Source organism: Artemia franciscana, chromosome 13, assembly GCF_032884065.1.
Source record: "Artemia franciscana chromosome 13, ASM3288406v1, whole genome shotgun sequence".
Taxonomy (NCBI): Eukaryota; Metazoa; Arthropoda; class Branchiopoda; order Anostraca; family Artemiidae; genus Artemia; species Artemia franciscana.
In genome coordinates, this window is record NC_088875.1 from 23031304 (window position 1) to 23050661 (window position 19358).

General features: G+C 34.8%; 1 protein-coding gene across 2 annotated transcripts in view; it reads left to right on the top strand.

The window, feature by feature from the left end:
* Window positions 1-19358, top strand: part of LOC136034674 (1-acyl-sn-glycerol-3-phosphate acyltransferase epsilon-like) — a 29562-nt gene that overhangs the window by 5772 nt on the left and 4432 nt on the right. Inside the window, exons 2-5 of one of the 2 annotated variants that reach the window (XM_065715991.1) lie at window positions 1211-1286; window positions 6141-6343; window positions 8919-9165; window positions 10533-10656. In XM_065715991.1, coding sequence (XP_065572063.1) covers window positions 1211-1286; window positions 6141-6343; window positions 8919-9165; window positions 10533-10656 — 650 coding nt within the window. The remainder of the gene's footprint in view (window positions 1-1210; window positions 1287-6140; window positions 6344-8918; window positions 9166-10532; window positions 10657-19358) is intronic. The other variant, XM_065715992.1, reaches the window with a different exon arrangement.

The window sequence follows — 19358 nt, forward strand, 5'->3', positions numbered from 1 at the left end:
TCTCAAGTCAAGGCATATTTTTCCTCTGAAACAAGCAATTTTGTGACAAGCCTGCAGCCCTAATTTGCACCAAAAGGGCAAGTTTTTTAAATCATTGCATTCATTAGTCTTGAGTATGTCAATTTGCTGATCCAGAATTATTGTATTATTAGGTTTTTTCCAGAGAAGGATCTAAATTTGTTAAAAAATGAATTTCAACCAATTTTGAATGTGTCAAGTTTGGTTTATATGTTATGTTTAGACTGTGTTACGTTTGGTCTTGTCTTATCGTACGTTAAGCGTGTACTAATAGTTAGCCTAAAAGTGTAGGCTATGTTTACCTTGAGTGTGGCCTGTGGCCCAAGTATCCAGCTTGAGGTAGAAGTGGAGGTTTTGGCTAATATATCTATATAGATGTCAACATAAACAAGTAAGATACATAAGTTAAAAAAAAGTTTATTATGGTGACTGGTCCTCAAGTGTCTAAAATCATTCTGACAGTAATCCTAATGACAATGAATGCCTGCTCTTCCCTACTTCCCTGCCTTCTTTCTTCCCTCTTCCCTAGAATATATTAGAAAAAACATTGGCTGCTTACAAAGGGGGTATTCCATTCCAAATTCATTGACACAGGAAGCATTCCCAAGACTGAGAGGAAACGTTTCTAGATATCTTTAAAAGAATATTAACTTGCTTTCTTTAGAAACTCCTATTGTCTTTGTATCATTTTTGAGCTTTAGTTCTAAGGCAATTTTAACTTTAGGTTTCCCCTCTTTTTCTTTAGAAATTTATTAAGTGTTCTATCATTACCGCTAATCTCACTATAAATGTATTTTTAACAAAAAAAAAAAAACATATACCACATTCCAAAAATTTAATTTGGTAGTTAGATAGAACTGAATCTCAGATATGGAGTCATCAATCAATCATCAATCATTTTATTAATACTAACACACTATTACAGTAAAAATAAATTTTTCCTCGTTTGTTGATTTATTAAAACCGTAGGAGAGCAGAAAAATAACATACCAGATCTAAAACGGAACATAAACCTTGGTCTATTAAATTTGGTTGAAGTTCAATGAAGTGCTGGTGAGTCAGGTCCAAACTTTATAGTCCTTAAAAAAGAGAGCAATGATTGTCCTTAAAAAAGAGAGCAATGAAAAGAACTTGTTTGTATGTTTAAGTCAGCTTAAAGCTATCAATGCTTAGAGTTTACTATTACTTGCAGATCTACTTCAGCGGTGACTTGGAATGCTTCAAGAAAGAGGAATCAATTCTTTATTTTTCAAATCATCAATCAACAGGTGAGTAAACTTATCTTGGAAGTTTTTCTTGTATGAAAAAATTCATGCCTTTCGAATTTTCCGACTTCAAAATGAAGTTAATAATCTAAGACAATAAGGCACTGCATTCTAGAAACTTTACAAGCAAAATCAAAATGGTTTACCATCTACTTTGTGTACAATTAGATCCTCTAATATTTTTGCGAAGATCGTGTTTGTTGCAACGGCTAAACCAGGGTTTTAGCTCCAGTTAAAAAGAATGCTATGGACCATAGTTGCAAAGTACTTTATAGATTCTTAATGTTTGATGGTTGTAGTTAAATAATACAAGCTTTTTTCTTTGGTAGGAGCTATTTGTCAGACCTGATAAGCTGCTGAAATTTCCTATTAACACGTTACCTATGCAACAAAAATGACCAAACAAGAGTTTCCTATCATATCATTTTTACAATAGAATACAAACCAGCAACTCATATTATTGATTAATTTTTTCTGCTGTGTGTACTTTATGAAGTGATATCTTATTATAGCTATAGTCTAATCCAATAATTAAACTTTGAGAAGTTTGTTGACAAAAAGTGTTTGTCCTGCTATAAAAATGCTGTTGCTGATCTGGTTCATATAAATGATCTGAGGGCTGATGTATCATTGCCTTGAATGAAGGATTTTTCCTTTTTGTGGCTTCAACTTGTCAAGCAGCTCTAAGCCTCGAATATATGCTTAAAAACTCCTCAAAAACAAATCTTCAGGTAAAACAAAAATAGCTATTCCCATTTCTGTATCAAACCGTAGGTGAGCGATTTTTCCTCTTTTAATATGGTAATATTGCTTAGAATGTAGGGAATAATAATAATAGAATCAGAGTCAACTGGGTAATGAACAAACAAGTGTTGACTTAGTGAAGAGCAAATATCTCGTGTATTATTACAAGTATCTATCATTTCTTCCCTGGCCACTTTATGTGGAATGGTGGATACTCTCAGTGAAATTCTGGAAAGTCTAGTACTCTTTTTGATGACCAAAATTGATTGCAAAGCAACCAGTCCCCCTTCCCTTTTTGCCCCTGGGTGTCCACGGGCATCCTCTCCCATGGATTGCATAAAATTTCTAAGATGTGAGCTACACATTCCCATGGATATGGACCCTCAGTTATTAGAGCTATCCATTGCTCATAGATTAGATGCATGGTAGAAAAATGACCCGGTGTTTAATCTCATTGTCTGTTCGACTTGATATTTATATCCCCAAGTCTTTGGATCATTGGAATCTCGACGCACAAGAAAAAAAAATAGTGGCTCTCCCAGATAAGGGGCCAAATAAAGGCCATCGTGTTTTTTTTTTTCTAAACGCATTATAACTTACATCTATAAGCTCCAGGGCGAAGGCACTGAAAAGGAGAACCTGATTGACAAAAGTCGTTTCGGCTGGATGCATGGACCCGTCAATAGGACCCAAAAATGGGCTAAAGTCCTTTTAATTGTCTTATAGCTTAGATCTGGAAGTTCTTGAACAATAGGAATCAATGCTAAAAAAGATGGATTGCCAGGAAAAATAGCCTAAAAAGGCTCAAAACTTCCTTTCCCAAAAGGCTTGATGCTTACATCTGCAGTCCTTAGACCGAGGAGACTATTATTTACAACAAATTGTGTTGGAAACTTCCAGCGATTGGCTCCTGGTTATAGGCATTGGGAGCCTGAATGTGGGCCAAAAATGGTTTTGATATTAGTTTGAACCCCAGTAAACCTCTTGACTAGGGGAACCAGTGTACTAAAACAAATTTGATTGGAGGCACAGGCCCACTAAAAATTGATTCAAAAATGCCAAAAAAAATTTTGTTTTTTTATTGGTTTGAAGCTTATGTCTTAAATTCTTAGGTATAGGAAACTTCAATCCATAAGGAAAACTGAAAAAGCTGCTTCACCTAAAATGGAAAGGACGCTAGTGGGGGATTGTTGTTGGAAGGGCTCTATTGAGCCTCAGACCATAATGTTAGATTTAAAGCTATTACACGTTTTGATTTGAAGAAGATCAAGCATGGCTACGCTTCTACTAAATGCAGGTGATTGTAGGGGCTGGAGTGATCCTCGGTCAGGTTTGGTTCCTACAACATAGAGATTAAAAATCGTGGCATTGTTCCTATTCAAATAAGATGCATCATGCCTATTTTTGTGCTAAAAATTTTGCGGGGCATAGAGGGGGCCATTTCAATTTCTCAAATCATGCCGATTGAGGTCCTCGTGTATTTGCTGTTCAAATAAGCCAAAAGATCCTTAACTCTCGGCTATTAAAAGGGTGAGCGAGGGTCCAGTTTGTTCAGTGTCAGCATGCAATTATGTACATTCAAAATTCATGCCTGTCCTTCAGTTTTTTTAAGAGCTATTGAAGTGTTTAACATGATTCTGATTCAAACATGTGGCAACATACTAAGTTCATGAGCAATGGATCACAGGCAAACTTCGTTCCTCTTACAGAGCGTAGCATGCTTGTTTTTATCACTAAAAGGTTAATGGGGAGAGGCTGGGTAATGAGGGGCTCACGGCGACTTTGTACGTTATTACCATGACTCTAATAAATCAGGGCTTAGTTTGCTTTTGCACCGAATCTGGACATACCTCATTTTTTATAAAGTCAATATCCTTTTTTTTTCTGCAATTTGTATTACAGCTATGAAGGGTTTTCATTGAGATTCCCGACATGATGCGTCTCATGGACGAATTTTGTACAAAGAACTGAAGTCCTAAACTTATATAAATGTTTCATGGACACTAAAATCTACCTTAGTTATTCCTCTCTAAAAAGAATATAAAACTACACTTCATCTCCCACATGCAGGCTCTCGGCTCAAGGACTAGCCAAAACCCTTCTTATGGATATACACGGGTTTACAAAATATGATGTCGCATTCACCATTCCGACCTGAGGTCCAAGTTTTTCGTGAAAATAGCGTAGGTCAGACACCTACCACTTTTTCACAATAAAACTGAAATCGACAGTAAAGAAAAAAAAACAACAGGACAATACCAAACTTTTCTCTGGAACAATTAAATGAATAACTGTGTAAAATTTTTAAATAATAAATATTACTATGCACGATTTATTGAAACCTTACACGAACAGCTTTTAAAATTAATAATTGAGCAAATCTTGGAATAACTGAAATTGCCTCTAATAAGAGAAGACTACCTCCTTAAACATCCTGAAGGCCAAAGTATCATTTGTGCTTTTCTGACATCAAAATATATTTTAAACAGTTTTCTCTAATTATTATTTACATTAAAAAATTTGCACAAATTTATAGGAATTCTTTTTAATTATATTTTGAAGAATCGATTTAGTTTCGCAAGTCTTCTTCCTTTTATTTAGATTCCTTTTAAATGTTTAGAAAAACAATTGATGGATCATTGGTTGATTTTTCTAGTTCATAATTTTATTAAAAGAAACTAAAGAAATTGGTTCAATAACTAGCAATGTTTTTGTTTTAAAAGTTTATTGAGGCATCAGTTTTCTATACTTTTGTATGATATTGAATCGAAAGAAAGGCTTTGATAAAAAAAGTGTTCTTCTACAGTAATAGAATTAATTAGAAAGTCACGAAATGTGATTATTCTAAGAATTTTTTTGCTGTGACCTTGATTAGTATTGTGATTTTCTTCTTTTTACTTATTGATGATTTGATAATTAAAATCACACTGTTGAGAATACATATCGTTTTCAGTAAAGTGTCTTTTATAGGGTTTGAGGGCGAAGTAGTTCCACCCTTATTAAGATTCTTTTTGAAATACAAATCGATAATAAAGCACAAATGACCTTATGGCCCTAAAGACTTAGTGGGTTGTAGTCCGGCTCTTTTTTGTGTTAATTTCTGTTCGTTTTAAGTTTATCTTTATAATCCATCTTAGTTTCTGTTCGTTTTATTATTACTGTGAGAGTTATGAGAGGATTCTCACGAACTGAGTGGAGGCTCTGGCCATAAAGCCATTGCCCATTCCTGCCATTGTGAATTGTGTGCATTTATGGCTACCACTGAAGTAATCGTTTTCTCTGTGCCTATATTGTTAATTTGGTTATTAGTCTTTTTAGAAAACCAGTAATATTCTGTCCGTTGTCGGTTTAAGTCGCCCACTCATAGTAATTTCTGTTCGTTTTAAGTTTTACTCATTATATGACTATGTTTGCTCGTTTTAGGTTTGATATAGCTCTTTACTTTTCTTTGAAAATCTTGTCTGTGGGAAAAAGTTTTTTTTAACTAAATTGCATAACGAGGGGATAAACACCCGACGAGCAGAAAAACTGAAATAAAAAGGAGCAGAGGGTCAGAATTAAGTAATAAGAATTGATAATCGTAGTATTTATTTCAGGGTTGAACTGAATAATGTTTGAATTAACGATATAGGGATATAGAAAATCGTTATTTTGGTTGCTACCAAAGATGCACACTATTCATTACGACAGGAATGAGGCGTATGATATTTTCTAGGGGGAGGAGTTCGAAAATACTAATGAAGCTGATTGTTAACCCGTAGTGTCTCGACTTTTGCGTGAAAAATATCCTGGGCCCATATTATGGAAAAGAAGAATCAACCCCACCTCCTCCCAAGTTGCAGATATGCTGGTCTCTAAATATTTGTGGTGGGGGTAATTATTTTAAATTACTCGTTCATTCCTTTTTGATATTTATATTTGCACTAAGAATTAATTAAGTTTCCTTTCTCAAAACATTACACAATCAGAAGAGCAGTCTATGGCTAGTCTACTGTTTGCTTTTTATCCCAATGATCAAACGCATAATTCAACACCATATTTGTTCAACATACAACCTTTTCATTCAGTTAAAGTTTTGTTACTTTCTTTGTATAAGTGTCATTTTTCTGGCAGTTGATTGGGTAATCTGCAACGCTGTTGCCATCAGACAGAAGTCAATTGGTCATCTTCGATATGTGATGAAATATTCTCTACAAGCTTTACCTTTATATGGTTTTTACTTTTATGAACATGGATGCATATACGTCAAACGAGGAAGTTTTAAGCCGAGAAAGATGTTACAGGCATTAGATTATTTGAAGCATCCAAAGATAAAGGTAAGAAAAATGTCTGTCACGAATTCACACTCGAGGGACTTAGAAAATGGGAGAGAGGATCATTTAGTCCTTGGAAGCATGCTAAGACCTCCCTGTGAAGAAAAATTTTAAGGAAAGGGCTTAAAGTATGCAAAATATTTAATATTGTGCCATATCTGTGGGTTTAATCAGGCAAAAAATAAACTCATTTGTTATCTGGTCTCTACATCAATATTTGAGAAACTTGTAATATCTGAGTTTTGAAATGATACGACATGAAAGCCCTGAAGATACTTTACGATACCCCTCCCCCTCCTCCCAAATTTTGCCTGAGTTTACCAGGATATGTTGAAAAAACAAGGACATTCAAATCCAAATAAAAGCAAAACTTAAATCCTTTATTCCGAACCCAAAGTGATAAATGTGACCAGGCTTAGTATTCACTTGTGCAAGAATACACACGTTTTAAATAATGTTTTAAAATGTTTATAGTCAGCAACCTTATATGTTTAATGTTCGCTTGTGTTCTGGAGATGCAAAACACAGATCCCTATCAAAAGATTGTTTCCATGATTTTTTTTTTTTTTATTTTAGGTTGGTCTCTTAATCTATCCATCGACTTTTTGGACAAGAGGCTCTGGCATATTTCTTGTGTTTTCTTTTATTGTTAACCAAAATTCAATTCAAATAACAAGCAGGATCGGATTTTCTAAACAAAAAATATTTTTGGACTTCGAAAACAAATAAAAAGTATTTAAAGATTACAGTGAGGTCGTAAAAGTATTTAAAGGTCAAAATGCAGGGGAGTGTCAAAATTGCGAAAAAGCGGCATATTTAGCTCAAATTTGTGAATTACTTTGCTGCGCAAACGTGAAGCTAGAGTATCTAATAAGGAGAGTGGACGTAGACAACGTCCAGAATTTACCCAAGTTGAAAATTCCTTAGGGCACAACTATCATCCAAAATATGATAAACCAATTCAATGATATATAAATTTCGTAACGTCTGAAGTACCAATATTCTCAACGTTGTTTGATGTTTTAGACATGAATTGTAAAATTACGATGGTATCGAAGCAGAATGCAGGAACACGAGGAGATTTGAAAGCTAAATCAATTTTTGACCTGCTGTAAGAATTTCGGTTCGAATTCAATGAAACCAATTCATAGCTGTTTAATCAGTAGAAATTCTGCCTTCGTACACTTTGAAGGGGTAAATCAACTTACCAGAATAACGAGTTGATGTCCAATTAACTTCGCTTATTTCTATTTGTTTAAACGTTTTAAGGGTTTCTTCCGCACGGGTAACAGAATATGTTTTTCATTGTATTTATAAAACAGTTCATCAAGCTTGGGAAGATTGGCTCGTTTACGGTTTTCTTAGTTTAAAAGAAACTCAATTCCAACCATAAGGAATTAGCCTCCCCTCCCCACCTCTCATTGTAAAGAAAGACCATAATTAAGTAGTTGGTGTTAGGTTGTGTATCCCCGAATAATTCACCGAAAATGAATAACTAGTTCTAGATGCCTAGACTATAACTAGATAAAATTAAAATCCTCATTGCTGTTGTATTCTTTTAAGACCATTCTATACAGCTCTTGACTCAGATTAAACCCTAAAGTTTTTGAGCTACAAATGCCACCCAATTGTGAAAAGTGAGCATGATAAGCTGTAATTGGTGGTAAAAATTTTCACCAAATGTAATATGCACTTTAATAGTTGACTTCAGCTTTATAATAAGACTATCTTAGCCGTTGTGCCTTGTTGCGATCTCAAAAGAAAGGAAATTTAAGAACCCCGGAAAACTTTCCTGCGAAGAATTTTTCCCTGAGGAAAACTCCTCAGTGGAAACTCCCTTGTGTATTGTTGGTCAACCAATATTTAATTAATTTTTTGCTGTATTTTGGATTAAAATCAAGTCGTTAGGTTAAGAAATTTCCCCGAAAATCCATGAATTCCTTTGCATGAATCGAAAAATACGATGATGTTCCCACTATAGAGCTGATCCCATACTGATTAAGTTAACCTTTACCCTATATTTGTATAAATTACCAAATTAATTTATCTTGATTACATATGCGAAGAATTGGAAAAAGATCCCTTTGAAAATTTTCCGTGTCTAAATAAATTTAGTATTTGTTATGTTATAAAGTATTTGGTTGAATACCAAATTAAGGAAACTGTTCAATAGCAAATCCAGAGTAATTATTGAAAGAGATTTTTTTCATTTGGGCAGTGAGTATGATGACAGAATTCATAATTACCTAACTCGTTGATTCAATATCTAAAAAATATGAATAATATTACTGGACGGGACTGTCAATTACTTTTGTCGAGGGATCTATAATTTCAGTCAGCACGAAAAGTATTAAAAGAGGCTTATGGGGGGAATTTATACCTAAAACCCTCGTAAAACTGCACTCAACAACGTATTGAAGTTTCTTGATAATGGATATATATATATATATATATATATATATATATATATATATATATATATATATATATATATATATATATATATATATGTATATATATATAAATATATATATATATATATTAAATTCTTCTCTTTGCTTTGTAAGTACTTTTACAGTCCTGGATTGTTGTTTTCCCTGAAGGAACACGTTTTGTACCAAACCATCCTGCCATTGAAAAGTCAAAGAAGGCGGCCGAAGACGCGGATCTGCCGGTTTTACGGAACCTCCTCACACCCCGGCACAAAGGCTCTTGGCTGATTTTCGAGTCAATGCAACATTCGTTAGATGCTGTTTATAATGTAACATGTATTTATGGAAGTACTATTCAAAAAAATGGCAGGCAGAAAGCACCTCAGCTAGATGGTAAGTTTCTTGTATTAATTTTGCTGAACAAAAATTTTTGGTGCCAACAATTATATTTTGATGTTTTAGGTTTTATTATAACTTGAAGGTTCTTTTTCTTTGATTGAGACAAATGAAGAAAAAGAAATTACTCTTCGTAATTAGTTTTTTTTAAGTTCTTAACCTCTTTTGTAATACGAGGCTGCTGACTTTGCAATGACAATCTCCATAATTACTTCAGTGATCAACCAACCCACAGAAATCCTCTCCCATGCGACTCCACGCGAACCAAAACACACACAACCCCCCCCCCCCCCAAAAAAAAAATAAAAAATAAAAAAGTAAATCCAATTTGCACCCCAATTAAACGGCTTAACGGCAATTTAACGGTTTAACGGCTTAATGTTTCGACCTGACTATTCCGAGGCCTAGAGACCACCCCATCTACAGATAAAAATAGAAAGACCACCTGAGCCCTTAGAGACCACCCCATCTACAGATAAAAATAGAAAGCTCATATTTCGCAAATAATATTTGAACTTTTAACGTTTGAATTTTAGCTATATGTTGTTTACATGTTTCACAAACGGTTTTGAAATAATATCAAATAGAGGCTTAGAGACCACCCCATCTACAGATAAAAATAGAAAGCTCATATTTCGCAAATAATATTTGAACTTTTAACGTTTGAATTTTAGCTATATGTTGTTTACATGTTTCACAAATGGTTTTGAAATAATATCAAATAGAGGCTTAGAGACCACCCCATCTACAGATAAAAATAGAAAGCTCATATTTCGCAAATAATATTTGAACTTTTAACGTTTGAATTTTAGCTATATGTTGTTTACATGTTTCACAAATGGTTTTGAAATAATATCAAATAGAGACTCTTGTAGTCTCGTGGAAATGACACGCAAGTTGTCGAATATTCTGTGCGTACACAGAATTGTTTAACTTCGTTTCATACATTTTGTCTGAGTATGCTTTATCACTAAATTAAAAAGAAAATATGAAAGTAAAACGCGATTTCCAAGCCTTATACCAATAGAATTTACCCTAAGTGTGACAGGGCTGACCCTCCGTACATCCTTCGTTTAAAGCCCAGAGGGTTGTAACGGATTACTTATTCAATGAAACTATTTAAGCTTTAAACAGAGCTAACTGTCTTTTGTCCTTGTAATAGTTCCACAGGAAAGTGTGGGAAAGCCCGCTTTTTTCTTTATCCATAGAAGACGTTTAAGAAAAACAGAAAATAATAGCTCGTATACCTTTGGGCTGCCGTTCGATATAGAATGACTGATAAACTGAAGTATGGTCACATATCAGGTGTAAGTTCTGGTAAGGAAAATGTCTCTTATGTTCGATAATTGCTCATCTGTTTGCAGATATTTTGTTAGGACGATGCAAAGAAGTTCATATCAATGTGAAGAGAGTACCCATCCATGATGTGCCTGTAAATGAAGATGAATTTAGGAAGTGGCTCCATATGCTTTACTATGAAAACGACAAGTAAGATAAATGTTGTTGTTTTTTAGTTGTTTCCATTCTTCAATATTTAACAGTCCAATAAAAGGCATAGAGAACTATTGTGGAGGGAAAGAGATAGATAGTTTTGTTCCCAAAGAACATTTTTACATAACGTTATGGACCAAGTGGTTAATTTCCCTATTATTAAAAATGACTATCAAACAGTAAAAACTAAAGTCGGTGCCCTGGTACTGGGGTTTTTTCTTTGTGGGTTTGAAGTCGGGGCGGTAACTTACTAATTCAGTCCTCAAAAAACTTAAAGGTATCTTAGATCGGGTATTCTGACTGCTAATTTCGGTGTTCAGGAGAATCATTGAAGTAACACTGCTACATGATAGCACAGATTATTGATGCTCACACAGGTTTCTCACCTCAATAATTTTGCGAACCTGAAATCTATCCGATCAGACAATTTGGCCTCCTGATGTTTGACGATATCCAATGAAATTAAGCGGGCGGAATTTTATCGTATCCAAGCGCAGGCGGATTGTTAATCAATCCAATGACGTTGCGTGACATTACACCTGCGGGCAAGTTTTGTTAGATAGCCAATGTAATTGAGGAACACGTCGGCCCATGTATTTTCTATAAGTGAGATATTTGGAGAAACCTAATAGATAATCTGTGATGATAGTACATCTGATAGGCACCGATGGAATCATTCCTTGGAAAATTCGTTCTGCGAGAAAAACATAAGTTAATTATGAAGATCGAAGAAAAAAAGGATCCTTTATGTAGTATCTCCTCCACTTCAACCCCTCCCTCCCTCCCCAGAATTCTGAAATTTAAAGCCATAAGAATAAAGCTTTATTGTCTGCTACAACCATAAGAATAAAATATTAATGTCTGCTACAATATATCCGGGGTTTCTCTAACCAAGGAAAATGCAGGAAAAATTTTCGTCCAGCCCTTGAAACCCAATTGGAAAAATTGTCGGGATTGAAATTCAGTTTTTTGTATTTCTTAGGATACCGGAATTAGCAAGTTTCTATCCCGTCCTTTGATGCCTTTGCTACTACCACTGACAACTCACCGCAGCACCAAGCCGCCTGAGGCCAACACAGTTACGTGCGCTCCTCCTCCATTCCAATCTATGCGAAGTCCCCCTCTTGATACCCTCCCTTCTTTATGACATCCTCCCACCCCAGACGGGGACTACCTGCTTTCCGTTTAGCCTTAAACGGTTGGGTGAAAAGGACAATCTTCGGCAATCTGTTATACTTCATCCGCAGAACGTGCCCTAGCCCTCTCAGCCTTTCTTTCATTATAGCCCTAGAAAGCGGAATTGAACCACATTTTTTGTACAGTCTACTGTTTGAAATACGGTCAGTCAGCCGGGTACCCAGAATAATCCGTTGGCAATTTCTCTGGAAAAAATCTAGCAAATCTTGGCAATTTCTCTGGAAAAAATCTAGCAAATCTTCATCTACTTTTCGGAGCGCCAATGTTTCAGAGCCATATTTGACCACTGTCATCACTTTAACTCCCAGTATTCTAATCTTGGCTGGCAGACTTATCTTCTTATTCTTCAAAAAATTTTGACTGAAAAATACCCTGAGCCTTGGTTATTCTACTTTTAACACCTTCACTGCTCCCACCGTTTTTACTAATAATACTACCAAGGTAAGTGAATCTACCCACCCGATCAATCTTTTCGTTACCCAACATCACCTTTTCCTCTCCATTTACTCCTAGCCTTAGTGACTTACTCTTCTTAACATTAATTTTCAGACTTATTCAAGCACCCTGAACTCATAAAACCTCTAAAAGTTCATTCATTATGATCACTCTTTTATTCAGGATGCCTAAATCATCAGCATAATATAAGTCCAGGAGAGCTTTTCCTCCTCATTTGGTTCCGTGGTCTCACAGTGCCTTACCTGTTTCCAAGCTATTCTATCAACAGAACCGAGCGCTTGCTTATAATCTATAAAACTAAGGATTAGTCGTGTTTGACAACTAAGACACTTCTCAATTATTAACCTAAGAGTGAAAATTTGGTCGACACATCTTCTACCTTTTCTAAAGCCGCACTGTTCTTCTCTTATAACTGTGTCTAAAGCATCTGTTAGTCCAAAAATTATTACATTACTAAGTAATTTGTTACCTACAGAGACCAGACTAATGTCCCGATAATTACAACACTCACTTTGATCGCCTTTCTTATACATTGGTTTGATTAAGGTTTTCCTAAAATCGTTAGGTACTTGCCCTTTTTCAAAAAATCATATTCATAATCTTCAGTAACTTATTTCTAACCTCAGAGCCACCATATTTAAGAAACTCATTCACCACACTTTCGGCAACTGGAGCCTTATTATTTGTTAATCCTTTTAGTTCTGTCGCTAATTATTCCTTACAAAACAAACCTTCCTTCACATCCAAGGTATCACACACTTTTTCGTTTTCCTCTATATCTTTTCCTACAACTCTATCACGGTTTATAAATTCTCAAAATGTTCTTTCCGTCTTTCTTTAACTCTTTCCTTATCACTAATTGTGGGTCGTTCCGGTCCCGAAAATAGCAAGCTGACACTTCGATTATAGATACCAAAAGCACTGGCCTTGTACCATAGATCGATTTTAGTGAGGACCACCATCAAAGCTTGAAAGTTTAGTAAATTTGTATTCTAATAGTACTAGACTAGATTGACTAGATTTGTAGATAGTACGAAATAGTACTAGATTAGTAGATAGTACTAGACTTGTCTAATTGACTAGAGATTCTACATATTGACGAAGAGTTGTTGGGCACCAGTAATTTAACGTGGCAGCAGTGAATCAGTTAACACTATCTGCAATTTTTTACATTTTTCTCATATGGATTTTTTTTGCGCTGGTGTTAACGCCTGAATGAAGCCTTTCATGACAAAGAACGATGTGGAAATAGTGATACCTGTCAATAGAAATCAAGGTTCTTAAAAAGGAAGTTTATAAAAAAAAATGCGTATGTACACAAAAAAATTCTCTTTTTATGCTGATTCCAAATATGTATTCATCAATTTTTCAATTCTAAAGTTATTACCATGAGATAATTTGCGTGATCATGGTTTTAGCGGCAGCTGTAACCTAGTAAAGAGTGAACCATTGCCCATAGTAACTAAAAGCTTAAAACCGTATTTTGAAAAAAAACTGGACAGTGAGACAGAATTTCCATTTGTAATTTATTCTTAAATGGTAACTATTATTTCGACTGACTGTAATAATAAAATTTGTCATGAAAATTTATGGGAATTTCGAAATAAGAGCCTGGAATTTCTCTAAAATGGCGTCTGATCGAAATGAAAGTTCACCACTGGAATTGCCTTTGTCAAAAACCCAACACAGATAAACTACAGACCCTCACCTTGAACAACAAGGAAAATCACTTTTTTTTACGGGTAGCACTGATTTGTCTTTTTGTCGCCGCTATTGGGGACCTGGAACATTGTAGAGAGATCTTTAAGGGCTCATTTGAAAGCAAAATTTTATATTTACGTGCTTTTTAAAATTCAACTTGATAATGCCCTTGTAAAGTGCCATATAGCTCCCAAATACGGTACTCTGGGTGCCTTTTCTGGAACAGAAAAGATGAATGAACAGGGTATCACCATAATCTCCATGGTTGAAAAACATAACCTTAGACTTATAATCTTCCTCTTGTATGTATTCCCTCCCAGTCCCCTTAATATCTTTCATAATTCGTTTACTGACTAATAGAACTAGTAGGCAATTGCAACATAGAGATCTGTTTAGGGTTTCCTTTAAAACTTAATTTTATATCTGTGTGCTTTCTTATAAATTCGTTTTGATGACCTTATTAATTGCCACTTGCTACCCAAAATGGCACTTTTAAGTGCTATATCTGGAATGGAAAGGCTAGGAAGCGTTAAAAGGGCACCATCATAATCTCTGTTGTCGAAAACCTTGAATTTAAATTTAAAATTTCCCTCTTGTACACTCCTCTTGTAAAATCCTCCGTCTTGTATACTGTTTTGAGAGGATTGAAATTGTATTCTAAGACTCTCCGGGTGAAAGACTTTTGAAAGCCTTACAAATTAGTCTTTTATTTTCTGCTCGGTGTTTAAGGGCTTTTCTGCTCCTAATCGCGCTTTGTTGCGTCGATTTTGTGTTTTCAGTCAGTGCTAGGTTTTTAGAATTCTAAAAACCTTGGAAAATATTATGAATCAGTTTATTTGAACCGATATTGCAGATATGTGTTGCATAAACTGCGAAAAATTAATTTTTGTTCGTTTTGAGTTTCATCTTCTCTCTTTAATTCCACCCCGAAAAACTGTTTTTTATTTTTTTGCTTTTTTTTACTATTATTAAATTCAAGAAAGGGTGAATATGCCACTAAAGAGTGGATTGGTCTCGATGAAAATTAAACCATCAAATTCACCATATCTGGCCAAATTTAGAAATGGTTTCAGTTTGTTTCAGGGTCCTGTTATATGGAGCTTAGGATTGCTGATTTAAAGTCTAAGACCGAACTTGCAATTTGACCATCCGAAAACAAAACTCACAATGTAGATACTTCACATTTTTTAATTTCACTAGTCATTTTGTGGTCATCACTTTCACTGTATTGATGGATAATCCATTTTCAGCTTTGGAGACACCACATGAAGTCCAGTAATGTTGTGTTGGTAAATACACCCTAAATTACTAATGGTACTAAATAACGTATTTATTGCAGTTCGTTTCTTAATGTCTGTTTTGGAAAAAGGGATATATACTGGAATTTTTTTTGCATATCCCTTTAAGGGAGGCTAAGCTGCAACTAAGTACATATATCTCGATGTAGACTTGCAGATCAATTGAGTTTATCGTCTCTTTTATAGTAGTAGTAGCAGTAGTAGTAGTAGTAGTAGTAGTAGTAGAACAATTTTATTAGAAATAAACATTTCTTAATCAATAGCACAACATAAGCGATGCTTGCGAGGCTGTGCTAAATTCAAGGAAAACAAAGAGAGAATATGGAGAATGAGACCGTATACCGAAACCATCAACAATAAAAAAAAACATAAACAATACATTACCTTGCGTAACCCCAAGACAACAAAAAATAACAAACAATAAAATACATAAATATTACAAATGAATAACCTATGGTAAATTTGTTTTACTTAATCTGTTTCAAAAGTATACCTACCGAGCAACTCCACACGTAAATCAGACTTAAACTGGACAAAGCTACCTATTTCCTTGATATCTATGCTCAGTTTATTCCAAAGTTTTGAAGCTCTGTAAATAAGTGAAAAAGAAGACCTGCTTGAAACTAATCGAGGAACCTCAGTATTTCCTCGTATCCGAGTAACGTGGTGGTGAACATTAGACCTCTCACAAAGTATTCCTGTAAAACAATCAGGAAGGCTCTCACTGTAATACTTATATATAAAAATCAACGTATAAAAATCACATAATCCAGCTGCAGGCATTATATTTAAATCTCTATACACAGACCTCATAGACTCCTAGTTCCCAACACCACAAAAAACTCGGATAGCATTATTCTGGATCACACGGATTGGACGAACTATCGAAGGGAAAGTATCAAGCCAAATCGACGAGCAATACAAAATGTAGGGGTGAATCAGGGAAAAGTATAACAACCGTAGAACATTTAAGGGGAAAATTTGTTTTAATTTGCGCATGATACCTAATTTACATGATCACTATTTTCGAAACTGACTTCACATGATCTTTATATGATAGGGTTTCATCAACATTGATTCCGAGGTATTTGGTGAACCTTGTTCGTTTAATAATTCCCCGCTCCGAAATCATTTCCGTAAACCAAGGGTAAAATTCGGAAATCGAGAGAAAATAACAAAATTTGACTTATCTATATTCAGGTCAAGGTTGTTTATTTTAAGCCATGTACATATCTTGCTCATTGCTGCATTTATCGTTGACATGAGCAGTAGTTCCGTAGAGGGAACACACACCAAGGTTGTATCATCAGCAAATAAGGGCATAGTAACCTGGGTCTTACTAGGACCGTTGTCAACAAAGTCATCAATTCTGGGCAGAGCTTTCACAACTTGCGGCAGATCATTAATAAAAATTAAAAACAGAGTCGGATCCTTGGGGAAACCCCCAATTAACAACATTTTTACTAGACAAAAATCCTTGTAAATTGACATACTGCTGTCTATTTTGAAGATAACTGCAAAGCAAGCCCAATGTAGCACCCCTTAATCCATAAAATTCACATTTTTTAAATAATATTCGACGATCAACAGTGTCAAACGCCTTAATTAAGTCCAAAAATATACCAGCTACCCTAAGCTTTTTATCAAGAGCATCATTAATTATAGTAGTAATAAATGAAATCGCCATTTCTGTTGTTTTACCATTCCCGAAACAAAACTGATTTGGATGTAAAAGTTTATTACGTTCCAAATGCTCATAAATTATAATATTAATACATTTTTCAAAAATTCGTGAAATAACATGTAATAATGAAAATGGTCTATAATTCCCCAAATCATTCTTGTTACCACCCTTAAACACAGGAGTTATTCTTGCGATTTTAAGACAATTGGGGAACTTTTCTTGCTTAAAACAAGCATTAATAATGGACGTAAATATATGTGAAATGCTTGAAAACGCGGTTTTTAAAACAAGAAGGTTAATGGAATCACTCCCAGCCGAAGAACTTTTCATCTCAAAGATAATCTTACGAATTTCATCATGAGTAACAGGTCTTAGATACATTGATACATCGACAGAAGTACCCATAAAAGTCTCAAGCGGAGGATCATTATCAGAAGCTACTGTAGTACGAGAAAATCGAGCCCCAACAGTTGCAAAATGTTCCGAAAGAACATTGCATATTACTTCAGGCTCATTAGATTTTAACCCGTCACTTGCAGTAACTTCATCAGGCAGAACCGGATCTGCTGAAGGTATAACACTTTTAATAATTTTCCATGTTTTAGCTGGGTTACCACAAGTATCTTTAAAGTTACACTCAAATATTTTTTCTTCGCGTTTCTCAAAAGTTTATTAAAAGCATTTCTATAATTTTTATAAATTCTAGTGCAAACTGGATCATTTTCATTCCTTATTGAATCCCTATATAACTGTTCTTTTTTATTTATGCACCGCAGAAGACTAGGTGACAATCACGGCTTTTTTGGTATCTTTTTCCTTGACCTTGTCCGATTCATATACAAATTTTACTCAAAATGGAGATCAATGTATCATAAAATCTCTAAAAACTTATTTTTATATCATCTAGATTTTCAACTACATTATTCCAATCAACATTAGAAATCTCTTGTTTAAACTTTTCTAGGTTACTCTGGTTAAGCACAGGTAATATACTCATTTTCAGTCTAGGGCTTTGCTGCCTCGGGAAAATTTTGAATTAGAAAAAATATTATCAACTAGCTTTGCCGTTAAAGTGGTAACACGCGTACAAATATTAATAGTGGGAAATAAACTATATGACATGCAAAGCTGTAGGAAATCCATAGGAGTATTCGAATTCATATCATTAAGGTCAATATTGAAGTCCCCAAGCATGAAGAATGGGTGCGAACCAGTAGGTAGTTTATCCAACTGTTCCTCCAAAATATCCACAAAGGCCAGTATAGACCCAGATGGTGGTCTATATAGTACAACAACATAAACATCTTTTGGCTTAATTTTAAGCTGAAGGATAAGTGGCTCAAATAACATCTCGTGATACGGCACTAGATTATTTCTTACCAAAACCTCGATATCGCTCCGTATATACGTACCAATTCCGCCATGTTGTCGAAGTTGACGATTCCTATGATAAAGTGTATACCCTGGAATATCCAAGAGAGCAGAGTTATGCTCATTTAGCCATGTTTCTGTAACTATAAATGAACTATGCGAAATTTCTACGGAAAAAATAGAACACGAAACAACACATTTTGGAATTACTTATTTACAAAACAGAAGACAACATTAGATTAAATATTCCATTTGCATTTAGCTGAAGAACTTGTCTTTGTTGGTGGAAGTCTAACGTTTATGTGACACATGGACAGCTTTCAAACCCAAGTGTTTATCTTAATGGGCACAATTTTGTTTCGCGCGTCATTTGAACTACCCAAACCCCAAAAATATTAACAACATATTTTTCCAATCATTTATTCGTGACGTCGCTAAGTTGAAGAGGATGTCCTTAAGTAAATTCTTGTTTTTTCTCCTTTTTTTGGTTACGATCGTGATGCAAAGATATGATGAGTCAGATTAATATTACAGCTATTGATTTCCTTTAAACTGTCTATTTTGAAACCTCTCTTTATTTTTTGGGTTTTAAGTTTTAAAGTATGTTTTTAGTCTGAATATTTATAGTTCGTGTTAGAAACTGGTGAATTTAAAATATAGAACCAAATTATTAATTGGCTGAGTTCCATCATTTACCAGAAGCGCTTTCATTGAAGTTGTATCTTGCAAATCCAACTCAAAACTTCTAAACCCTTACATTATCCAGAGGCTGTTCACCTTCTCTCCCCATCAAGAACAAACACGAGGACTTTCTAAAAAGCTGTTCAAATCCACCGTTAACACCAAGGTCCGACTAGATTTTTTCAGCTAGCGAGTGGTGAACGATTGGAACTAACTAAGTCAAGAGATAGTACCTGCAACCTCGCCTGAGGAATTCAAAAAGAGGCTCTAAAAGGAATGGGAGGCCAAACCACGGAGATTCCAGGGGGAAA